The 11,963-nt window shown below is 36.0% G+C and overlaps 2 protein-coding genes across 3 annotated transcripts in view; one reads left to right on the top strand and one right to left on the bottom strand.

The window, feature by feature from the left end:
- Nucleotides 1-3,480, bottom strand: part of LOC107669957 (chromatin modification-related protein MEAF6) — a 5,400-nt gene extending 1,920 nt beyond the window's left edge. Inside the window, exons 1-7 of one of the 2 annotated variants that reach the window (XM_016462394.1) lie at nt 3,303-3,480; nt 2,721-2,836; nt 2,546-2,633; nt 2,363-2,408; nt 1,836-2,025; nt 564-593; nt 223-256 (exon numbers count right to left, since the gene is read on the bottom strand). In XM_016462394.1, the coding sequence (XP_016317880.1) occupies nt 223-256; nt 564-593; nt 1,836-2,025; nt 2,363-2,408; nt 2,546-2,633; nt 2,721-2,836; nt 3,303-3,392 (594 nt within the window). In that variant the 5' untranslated portion in view covers nt 3,393-3,480. The remainder of the gene's footprint in view (nt 1-222; nt 257-563; nt 594-1,835; nt 2,026-2,362; nt 2,409-2,545; nt 2,634-2,720; nt 2,837-3,302) is intronic. The other variant, XM_016462395.1, reaches the window with a different exon arrangement.
- Nucleotides 3,481-4,412: 932 nt separating this feature from the next.
- On the top strand, nt 4,413-6,992 carry LOC107669955 (O(6)-methylguanine-induced apoptosis 2-like). Its single transcript, XM_016462392.1, has 8 exons — nt 4,413-4,468; nt 4,558-4,664; nt 4,792-4,890; nt 5,097-5,276; nt 5,589-5,700; nt 6,042-6,210; nt 6,622-6,812; nt 6,919-6,992. Exons 1-8 carry the CDS (start codon nt 4,438-4,440, stop codon nt 6,990-6,992), a joined length of 963 nt encoding a protein of 320 aa, XP_016317878.1. The 5' UTR covers nt 4,413-4,437.
- Nucleotides 6,993-11,963: the final 4,971 nt, after the last annotated feature.

Genomic DNA, 11,963 nt, shown 5'->3' with positions numbered 1-11,963 from the left:
GCGTTTGGTATCGGGGCATTTTAACGAGTACGAGTACAGGAGCTCAGTATCGGTGCATCCCTAATAATTACAGATCAAGTATTCGAATAATTTGACTATTTGTGCACACCCCTAATTAACATTCTATTGAGCAGCAAAAATGGATGAAAACAGCACCAAAACATGACTACAAAATCTACAAATATATGTACACACAACATATTTTAGTACATCTGAACTTACCGCTCTGGGTTTCTTGTTCATCTTCATGTCAAATCTGTAAGGAGAAAATATGAATTAACAAGCGGCCCATCACGGTCAGATAAACAAATTAACTTGATTAAAACCCTGCATGCAACAAACTAAAAAAAACCCACCATGTCTATGAGCTCCACAAACATGCAGCTGAAAAATAAATGCAAAACCAAACAAAAGCAAAAAAGAAAAAGGAACTGCAGCAACATCTGCGAATGATCAGGTAGAAGCAAGCGTCACAGCATTCTTCCACATGATGTGGACAGCCCTACGTAGCTAATGGACAGAAGACATGGGAGTGAGAAACAGGAAGTAAAATTGAGACTTACTCAAAGTCATAATCAAACACGCCAGAAGGGCTGAAGGGGGCAGCGTTAGGAAGGAAGAGAGCATCAGAGGTTAGTGCACTACACTGAGCAGCACATCAGTCCCACAGTCCACTACATAGTGTGTGAATGTGTGGGTTTACACCTTCAGAAGTACACTAGATGAACAAGCTCAACAGGTCAGACACTAAAGAATCCTCTCTAGGGTGTTAGTAAATATAGGACCCTAATTAGTGCTCATCTTATTTCATCTGAAGTGATACCGGATGCAACCCTTAGTTTCCAAAAGAAAGCCAGAAAGATCAAGACATGGGTTTGAAGAGCAATTTAAAAGCATTACATCAGTCTTGTTGACAGCTGGGATATGTAACGAACATTAAATTATTAAAAAGTAATTAATTTAAAATGTAAGTAAAATATAGTTTTTGACTCAATTAAAACATAAAATTTGTATTTTGTGCCTAAAATCTATTACTTTGCCATGTTCTCCATCATATTTTTGAGGCAAACCACACAAGACAAACTAAAGGTTTTCCAATATTTCATTCATCAAATATTCATTGTGGCAGCAAATTGTGTTTATTCTGCATGACAATAAAATAAAAATTTGCAAGGGTCTGAATTTTGTTTTTAAGAAACAATGCAATTATGTATTTCCTAAAAAAAAAAAAACTACAGACAAACAGGTCAGTATTTATTCATGAAAGTTAATTTTAAGGTTAAGGTTCATTTTAAACACTTTTAATATCAAACCTTACAATCCATAATTTTCCAAAAATCATCTATAAACGCAGTAGGACCCATAAATACTCTGGGCTGAATCAAGGAAAACTAACTTCTCAGAATCTTCCTTCTGTCCATCTAATGGACAGCATCTTCTCTAATCAAACCGGTCTGAAGTGAACCAGAACAGCATCAGATAAACATCAGGACAGAGTAAGAGACTTTAGGCTGGATCTACATGAGAGGAAAGAGCTGGTAAAGATACTGAAAAAGAGAAACCAAAGCAAACTCGGCTGAGCAGGAGCCACAGCATTATGAAACTGAAGTAAAACCCTCCCGTTTGGGAAAGATATGGCTACCATAATCATCTATGAATATGTTCATTTATAACTGCTCCCATATTCACTCAGATGTGTCCACAAGACATTACATCAAACATTTCACAATCAAATAACAGTCTGTTTCAATGTGCACTGGATCAGCCAGAATGAGTTTGTAAGTAAAGAACCATCTTATATCCTGGACCCCAAGGGCCTGCTGGAGATCGGGTACCTGTGTCTGTTCTTGTTCTTGCGTTTCTTGTGGCTGCTATGGTGGCTTGCAGAAGACGACGAAGCAGCTTTCTGGGGTTTCAGGTCCTGCAGGGCTCCATCTGCCTCTTCTGTGTCTTCCTGGCTGGGTTCGTTTTCCTGGTTTTGAAGATCTGGGGATGTGTCGCTCTCTGTTCCGCTGCCTGGTTCACCTAAGGAAGCAGAAGAAATGGAAAGTTTACAAAACGATTAAAATATTAAGCCACTAAATACGCTGATTCTCAGTAACTTACAAATCTTACAAAACAATCGTCAAATTGGCTGTTCATCATAACTGTATTTATGGGCATCACATGTACAATCAAAGTTTTTCAATGTTCATTTGACAATATCCTTTTTTACTGCCGATTCCCAAAAACGCTGTCTTGGTAAACACAAAATTGTGTCCCCAGCTCACTAGGTTTTAAAACAAAGCCCTTTAACAATTAAAGAAAACATATGACTGATAGAAATCTTTTGCAGACACAAGAAGCTTGAGATTCTACTCACGTTTTTCATTCATATGATCAGGAATTCCTCCAAGAGCACAAACAGCCTGTACGACAATCCACAAAACAGTCATTTAGATCATTTACTAAATTATTGTTCTATTTTTTCATTGTTATTTCTTACTTTTCTTTTACTTATTATATATGCACAAATAAGGTATATATATATTTCTAATATACTGACCGCCACTGATGTGACAGAGGACTTGCTGAAAAGTCGTTCCGCTTCCTTGAACTTCCTATTCCTCCGATCCGTCTTGCTGTTTGAATTCCTAAAGTAGGAGTAAAAACTGATGCTAACCTGTACATATTTAAGATATATACATCACTGAACCACATGGAGTCACATCACAACTCACTTTTGATTGGTCAGATATCGGTCCCATCCTCGAATGATGTTACCATACATCTGAGTGTCCTCCAGGTAACTGCCTTCAAATGCATAAATCTGTCTTTCCAGATTCACCAAAGTCTCCTGTTAAAAATACAAATAAAGTTCTAGTTGCAGCTGTCAATCACACATGACCTACATATAATCATATTATTATAATAATAATAATATGTATTTCTCTTTGCAGTTCTACTTTCTTTGTTCATTTTGTAAACCGAAGCTGTGTAGAAGTGGCATGTTTTTTTTTATTGCTGTATACCTTTGCTGTATGCATCATGAGGCGCCACAACAAAAGCGGCTAACCCAGTTAGCATGTTAGCATAGATATACAGTAGTTACTGGAATATAATTTTGATACATGTAGTACAAATAGGATAAAATAAGACTTTCTGGATTCTAAATACAAACACATATTCATATATTCATTTGAAAGTATCTACAACAGTTTATTTCAGACTAGTGTTTGTATGATAACACAAATACGGGTATTTCGGTCTCATTTGGTGCCGCCTCAACACGGTTTTGGACATTTAGAAAGGGTTATAATTACCGCAAGCTCTTGTTTTCTCTTGACCAGCTCGGAGAGCTCGCGGCGGGTGTCGGGGATCTGCGGTGGAGTCGCTTTGGCGTGCATCGCCATGATGGAGCTGCTGAGCTACTCGATGACCGAGAACAGCTGAAGCGGGACCGGCTGACTGCAGTACTGTGCATGTCCTCCGGATCGCCTCCAGAGCAGAATTCGAACCACTAAAGCTAAAAAAAAAATCGATCAAAAACTGGTAGGGCTTCTCCTAGGAATTATATTAATAATAATAAAATCCTGATAAATACATTAGAGTGTGAAATCCTAATAATAATGTAATTTATAATATCCAAGAAATATATAATTTATGATTTCATTCGCATTTAGATCAAGTCTAGATCGTTTCCATGTGACGTGGCCTCCTCCTTGACCAATGAAACGCGGGCGTGAACAGGTAAGCCACGCCTCCCTGGGTTTTCGTTCTGCGTACTATTTCCAGTTCTAGCCGTTCTTCTTCTTGTACGATTTTATGGCGGTTGACAAGCCATTTGAAATTTCTTTGCCTTAGGCCGCACAACAAAATCTCTGGCTTTCTCGCGCTTTTTTGTCTTTTCTGTCATTTTACATACACGCACATTTATAGCCAGTGGCCACCAAGCGGCGACAGAGTACTTGTTATAAAAGCAACTTTCTTTGCATTAACTAATGTACACAGACGTCACAGTAAAAGCCTATTTTAGGATACATTTTTAAACGGGAAGGGCAATTGATGTGAAGGCAATAACAACTATTATTTTAATAATATATTTATTCAGTAGTAATATAGCTACTATGACCCGATTGGATCATAAAAATAGAATCTTCATTAATTGGGACTTTAATGTATTTATTTCTTTTGTTATTGGCGTTTGCTGATTAACGTTGTTTACAGTAGGAAAGCTTAACTAATCTAACTCTCGGCGTCGCGTTTGCATGTTGCCATGGCAACACACAGTCGCTCACGCAATCCAACACAAACTCAGAGTGAGTTCACCTGCAACAGCATGAAAACAACAGGACAGGTCATTTAGCGGTTTTTAATAAATAGAGACTTTTTTATATGTATCCTTTTGTGTCTTGCTCTGAACAAAGAAAACTACACGACATTCAAGGGAAGGAAAGCATGGGCAAACTATACAAGGGACTGAATGAATGTGAGTGATTTGCCTTTAGTGTCCTAAAATCGGCTAAAGTGTTCTTACTGTATTTATTCTTATTCAGAGCCATGTATTTCTCTCTGTAGTTCAGGGATGTGCTTCATCCATTCCAACCAAGTACCAGACAATCATCATCAGCAATGAAGAGAAGAAAGGCTTTTCCTCGCAGTCAAAGAGGTTTCAAAATCACCTGGTGAGCAGATTAAATAATCCAGCTCTCCTATATTTATTTTTTATGTATTATATACTGAGTTTATGGTGTGCCATTAAAAGCGATGTTTATCTATCTATCTATCCATCCATCCATCCATCTATTTCAGAATGAGAATCCAGGGCCTGGTTCATATATCTCAGGTGCACCTGCTGAGGGATGCAGTCCTTCATTCTCTAAGAGAGGAACAGGCAGCTTTGCTTCAAAAGTGAGACCTTGATCAAAGACTTGTTATACAGAATCATCTGGAAATGACATATCCTACATTAATCAGTGCATGTGCAGGCATCTTCTTTATGACAGAGGTCTTCCAAACTTTTATGCTGTAGACATCTGGCCTTCCTGTTAATTGCCTTGCACTTCTTTTAAATATATTATTATGTATAATATTACTGCCTGTTTTCGCATCTTGAGGCCGGTCGTGTGCCACGTAGCTTCCAGAGATTAAGCCCAGGACCTGATGCTTATAACCTCCAGACGTCTCTACTTCACAAGCACGATTTTAACAGAGGAGAATCCAGAATGTTTCGTCTGCCGGTTGCAGTAAAGAGGGAAGAACCAAAAAATGAAAATCCTGCTCCAAATCAATATGATGTATGTATTGACTCTGGGTGTATAACTTTGTGGCAGACATTACTATTATTGTTTTTTGTCAATGTGAAAGGTTACCATTTGAATAAAATTATGATTGATTTCCAAATCATTATCAGCCTGTTAAGTTTTCTTCTTAAAACAGCTTTTCGTAGAACAACACTTATTTGAAAAGGAAATCTTTTGTACCATTATAAATGTGTCTTTACTGTCCCTTTTGATTTGATGCATTCTTGCTGAATAAAAGTTTAAAAAAATCCTACTGACCTCAAACATTTGAATGGTAATGTATGATTTAATTAATGTTGTTGTCAGGTGTCTTATAGTGCTGTGGACAAAAATTCAACAGTTTCAGCTCAAAGTGCATTTTGCTCTAAAACCAGACGGAGTGCCAGTGTCTCAGACAACTTTAAAGGACCCTCTCCCTGTGAGTAACTCCGTTTTAGATGAAGATGATTAAGTTAGAGGTGCAATGCAAACTGTTAAAACACTTCAGTAACAACATTATATGAAAACAAATGAATATTGATGAGTTTTGTTGGCTTTTCAAGAGTGTGAGTGTATCTTTGCATATGCACATAATTACAACCACTGTACATATTTTAAATTCAGTAGTGAAATGAGGTATAATATTCATTGGTAAAGAAGAGCTATTCCTGTGCTATTAATTAATTTGTTCACATGTTCATATTTACTCAAATCAACGTGCCAAACAAACAAAAGAAATTACGGATGATGAATCTATCCATCTCTATTCTCGTTCTGAAGGCCACTATAATGTGAGTGACATTTTGCTCCAGAAGACGCCTCAAGTTCCCATGTCCTGTTTCAAATCCACCACTGCCCGGATCCAGCCACCAGTGAGAAACAACATCCCTGGTCCTGGGACCTATAACCCCTATCAACCACCAGAACCTGTGAAGAGAACCGTTCTGCCGTAAGTGTTGAGTCAGAACTGCAATAAATTAACACCCATAGGGTTTTCTTTCATGATCTTAAGAGCAATAATGCACTGGTGGAACATGTACGTTTATATAATGATTTTTGGCAATTTATATATTGCCAGCCAAGAATTTCATCACAATACACAGATATTTTTGAAAATATTTCATATACAGTGGGTACGGAAAGTATTCAGACCCCCTTAAATTTTTCACTCAATGGCTGCAATATAACAAAGAGTGAAAAATTTAAGGGGGTCTGAATACTTTCCGTACCCACTGTATATAAAAACAGCTGCTTTTATCATTAACTACTAGATTTTCAAAAGCAGAATAAGAATAGTCATGGATATCTCGGATGTCTCGTTCTTCATGGATTAAGAGGTTTCACTCTTGTATCTGTGCAGAAGGAGACACTACTTGGGATTATCAGCGCCACCTCTGATCCCCATCAAAGACCCACCCTTCCCTGGCCCGGGACATTATGACATAGTGAACTACAATCGTCCGGCCAAACACCTTGTATCTAGTGCCGCCTTCCTGTCCGGGACAAGCAGGTGGATACAAGACGTCAAAGGACAGGACATTCCTGGTCCCGGTAACACTTACATAACCTTTACTTCATTTAAAGTAGTGTTTAACTATAGTGTTTTAACTTTTATCATGGATATATGTACTGAATATACTAAATTTCCTTCTCCCAGGTTTCTATGAACCCACAGTCCTTTCAAAGATATCATTCTTGTGTAATCCTGCAAAAATGTGGATACCGGCTTAAACTTATTTTGAACAAATTTTAGTAAACAGTTTATACAGATTTTAAGTATTTGTGTGCTCATGTTTCATAAAAATGGCATCTCAATAAGATTATTTTAAAGTATTATATCAATTGAGCTTTGATGTCAAACTGCTGTAATGAAGAGATATACAATGGTGACCAAAAGTTTGGAATAATTAAGATTTTTAAATGTTTTTGAAATAAGTCTCTAATGCTCAAGGGTATATATACAAGTTTTGATCAAATAAATGCAGACTTGGTCACTAAGTGAATCAAAGCATTCTCAGAAACATGGAGCTGCTTTCTCTGTCTGAGTCATGTCTGAACAGCTGAAAGTCAAAGCAGACACAGCTGAGCTCCAAACCCTTGATCCCTCAGCAGCTGATCTTGGACCTGCTGGATGGTGAACGTGATTATGTGAGTGATGTGCTTCAGCTGATCCTGGGTCAGTGCTGTAATACAGGGGTAGGAGCAGCTGTTGCGGGAGAGGAGGGTGTGGAGGACTGAGCTCATCTGAACAATGCCAAAATCTATGAGGGGATTTCAGACGGTCATGATGACATGAAAATGTCCTCTGGAGCATCAGTGAATGACCTCGGGACAAGGTCAACATTACTTTTAAAATGATTCATCGGGGCTGTTTAATACCACCTTTATCTGATTAAACATTTATAGATTATGATGTAACAATATAAAAGATGATTTAGTTATGATTATAGAATAGTTATGTTATTGGCTACAAAATATAATAGACAATTGCTCACCAAAGCTCCATTTATTTGATCAAAAATATCAAATATAAATGTGAAATATTATTCTAATTTAATAGAACTGTTTTCTATTTGAATATATTTTAAAATGTAGTTTATTACTGTGATTAAACACTGAATTTTCAGCAGCCATTACTCCAGTCTTCAGTGTCACATGATCCTTCAGAAATCAAAGTGTCTTTGCTCAAGAAACATCTCTCATTATTATCATTTTAAAAAACAGTTGTGCTACTTAAAGGGGTCATATGATGCGATTTCAAGTTTTCATTTCTCTTTGGAGTGTTACAAGCTGATTGTGCATAGATAAGATCCCTGAAGTTGCAAAGACTAAAGTCACAAACCCAAAGAGATATTCTTTATCAAAGTTAAGACTCTGCCACGCCCCCCTAAAACGGCTCGTTCTAACAGTCAGCTGTCTTAACCGCGGCTTGTGTACTGCATCATTACTGCGTCTGTTCCCCTTTCGGGCTTGAACTGATGGTAAAACTAATGACATTATTTACTGTCTTTACATTTATTTTGAAAGATGAAGCTCGCGATTATGGTAAGGGGCGTTACATTTCCGACGAGTGCTTGCGGTGTTCGGCCAATCACAATGCACTGGGTCAGCTGGCCAATCAGAGCAGACTGCGCTTGTCGGAAGGAGGGACTTTGTAGAAAACGAAGCGTTTGAGAGAGGCGGGGCATAGAGGACCTACAATAATGTACAGTATTTGAAAAATAATGTGTTTCTTGAACATTAAAGCATGTCAACATATTCTGTTACACCAAATGCACAAAATAATGATCTTTAAAAAAGCATCATATGACCCCTTTAATATATTTGTGTAAACCGTAATACATTTTTTTCAGTGTTTTTTGATGAATAGAAGGAAATAGAATGAAACTGCAATCTTTTGTAACATTATAAATGTCACTTTTGATCAATTTAATGCATCCTTGCTTATGAATTTCTTTCAAATAAAATCTTACTGACCTGAAACTTTTTAATGGTTTAGTGTATATGCTAATGATTTTTAATGATAATTATGACTACACTATATAGTATAAATGTTCTCAAAACCCGCCAGGATTCTAGGGTGTTCTGGGTGGTTGCCGGGTCATTGTTATGCGGTTACTAAGGTGTTCTGAGTGGTGTTTAGTGTGATGCTTTTCAGTTGCTAGGGTGATTGCTATAGGTGATAACTTACTTTAGAACTGTTCACTAAAACGGTTCTTTGGGGAACCAATTAGTTCTTCTATGGCATAATTGCGGAAAAAAACCCTTTTTGAGATTTTATCTTACTTTGGTTTGTTGAGTTCTAGATATTTTCAGTATGGGAAGCCTTACAGTAAAATTCAGTGCAGTTGGTGAAATATTTGGAGTAATAAGAGTGCAGTAATGCAGAATGTTGTCCACCCATCCCGTATGTCGTCTGTTGCTGATATCTCAAACCCTGCAGCTGTTCAACCACCCCCGTCAGCAGCTGTGAATATATTCAAATGCTGACTTCACCATTGTCCAAAACGGCTTATCTTTAATATCATGTGTATATCTTACAGATTTCATAAATTGATCTTAGCTGTTAAAGTGATGTGAGGTTTTTGAGAACTTGTGCTTCTTGTGAGCATAGTCTAAAACGGTCATTGTACATCTCATGTGAGAAGAAATCAGCCATAATTGGGTTTCTTTAAGAGAACAGTTCACCTCAAATGGAAAATGTCGACTTATCATCTGCTCATCCTTATGATTAACCTATAGGTTGTTTCTGTTTGTTGAACACAAAAGGAGATGTTTGCACTCAATGAAAGTGGACTGTGACCTATGGTTGTCCAAAAAAAGCTAAAAAGTACCTTTAATTAAAGTAGTCTGTCTTCCTTTGTGTGATCAGTATCCCAAAATATGTCATTACTGAAAATTATTCATTAACTAAAGTTAAAACTATTAAAAATCATTATTGTCAATTGAAAGCTGAAATCAAATTAAAGAGAAATATTAACAAACCTAAAATTATAAATGTTAATGTTAAGAAATTAGAAACGACAACACATAATTTAGAATTTTTGAAATAGAAAGACTGAAATAGCATTTTCTTTTTAAACATACTCCAGCCATATTTGTTTTATTTACCACTTAAAAAACAACAACTTATTTTTACAGTGTAACTTAAATAAAATGAGTTAAAGTCACTGATCTATATAATATAGATCAGTGGATAAAGCATCAAAATTGCTAAAACTAATCCTGAAATAAAGATAAATGAAGCAAAATATAAATTAATAAAAAATTTAAACAAAAAAGTATTTTATTAAAATAAAAAAGACAAAAGTGCATGACAAAATTACTAAAACATTAAAATAAAAATATAAAATAAAAACGAAAACTGAAAATATAAAAAGAATAGCTAATTATAAATACTATAGAAATAGTATAGTATAGTTTTTTAATATTTTGAATTTTGTATTTTCATTTACATTTTAATTGTAGTTAAAGTTTTAGTCATTTTGTTGTGTTTTTGTCATTTGTATACTTTTTTGTTTTGTGTTTTTTAATCCGTTTATCTATACAGTGTTTGTTCATTTTTATTCCAGTTTTAGGTATTTTAGTATTATTTGCATTTTTGGGTGTACTATCCTTTTTCATCGTAAGGTTAGCTGTCTCTCATTTTCTGAGATTCTCAGAGTAACTTAGCCACAACGAGAAAGCAATATCCAATCCATTTTGTGTTTCTAATCATTTAAACGTACTGAGACCCATTCAAAACACATTTTACTAAAGTGCAGTGAAGGTGTTTTGAAGGAGATGCCAGCGACTTCTTCAAATTGGGCTTCAAAAAAGCCTCAAATATGCCCTTGATCTATTAGTGATGGATGGTGCATGTTAAAATATCTTCAATAACCTCTTCACTATCTGTGGTTCTGCCTCCTCTTCTGGTTTGCAGGTCACATTAGAAGAGTTTTTTGATGTAAGATCTTTACAAAGCACTGCACAGATTATATAAAACCCATCAGCATCTACTCATAAACAACCCTGATTTATGTTTTAAAGCTTCTTTGTGGTTTAAGGGGGTCCAATGTGGCCCAACCTGACCGCATTCTCACCTATGTCATCGCAACAAAGCCTCTTTTTATCCCATTTGCGTCGTTCTCCGTGGCAGCGAGACATAACTTAGATGATTTTAGGCAGGGTACGCAATGAGTGCGCCATCACGCCGGATACACATCCCGGGGCTTCTGTGCTGTACAGATCTCAGTTGTTTAACTCATGACTGATTGGATCTACATTTATCTCCAAATGCCCGCAAGCAGGGACTGAAAGCAGTCTGAGAAACTCTCCACCTGACTGCAGTGCATGCTGTTTTTTGACCCATGCGTTATTTTTATGTCTGTTTTAGCTGATCAGTTTTAATCTGCATGTTTTTTAACCATTTAAATGAGTGTGTTTTGGAAATGTTGATTATTCACACAAATGTAAGTGGTTCAGTGTAGGTATGCTCCACTAGTTGTTGTTGGCAGGGTTATATCAGTGGCACCAGATGGCTGATTTGCTTCGTTCTGCTATAATGGCTTGATTTCAACTCTTAAATGCTCTAGTTAAAGTATTAAATAAGACCAGACTCACATTAGTTTACACATGACCCAATCCAGTTCGAACTATAATGACATTTCCAGCAGTCTCAGATTGGTGTGGTTACAGTTATAGGGGTCTGAGGGTCTTTGACTGGCGCTGTATCAATTATTATAATTCAGGTCTTGGACATGGTTCATTTTAATACGTCTATGGGGAGAACTGTACTTTTTGAACCACTGTTTGTAATCAGTGTTATTCTTTCATTGAGATGTTATTCTAGTTTTTTTTTTCTATTCCATTTTTTTATTTCAGCTAGTTAATTTTGTTGAGTTTTTGTCATTTTTATCAGTTATTGTTTTGTTTTTTATTTTTTAATCAGTTAGTCTATCAATACGGTTTTTGTACATTTTTATTTCAGTTTTAGCTTTAGTTATTTTAGTACATCAAAGTTAAACTAAATGAAAATGAGAAATGTTGGCAACTGGTTGAAATAAAAAAAAAAGTTTAGGTTTCTTTTAGATTTTGTTTTACTTTAGTTAACTTTTATCTTATTTCAGGTAAAGCAATTTATTTTTACAGTTTTAGTTTTAGTTAACTATAATAACCTGCAAAAGATTTGTTTAAGCTTATTACAAAGTTTTACTGTATATA

Source organism: Sinocyclocheilus anshuiensis, unplaced genomic scaffold (assembly GCF_001515605.1).
Source record: "Sinocyclocheilus anshuiensis isolate Anshui unplaced genomic scaffold, SAMN03320099.WGS_v1.1 scaffold160, whole genome shotgun sequence".
Taxonomy (NCBI): domain Eukaryota; kingdom Metazoa; phylum Chordata; class Actinopteri; order Cypriniformes; family Cyprinidae; genus Sinocyclocheilus; species Sinocyclocheilus anshuiensis.
Note: the sequence above shows the minus strand (reverse complement) of the source record. Positions and strands in the feature narration are given on the sequence as shown.

Excerpts from the sequence above, each read along its gene's own strand:
- LOC107669955 (XM_016462392.1), top strand. The coding sequence starts at position 4,438 with ATGGGCAAACTATACAAGGGACTGAATGAAT. Across the intron at positions 4,891-5,096 it reads CAGGCAGCTTTGCTTCAAAA|GCCGGTCGTGTGCCACGTAG; the intron begins GTGAGACCTTGA and ends TCGCATCTTGAG. Across the intron at positions 5,277-5,588 it reads CTGCTCCAAATCAATATGAT|GTGTCTTATAGTGCTGTGGA; the intron begins GTATGTATTGAC and ends TGTTGTTGTCAG.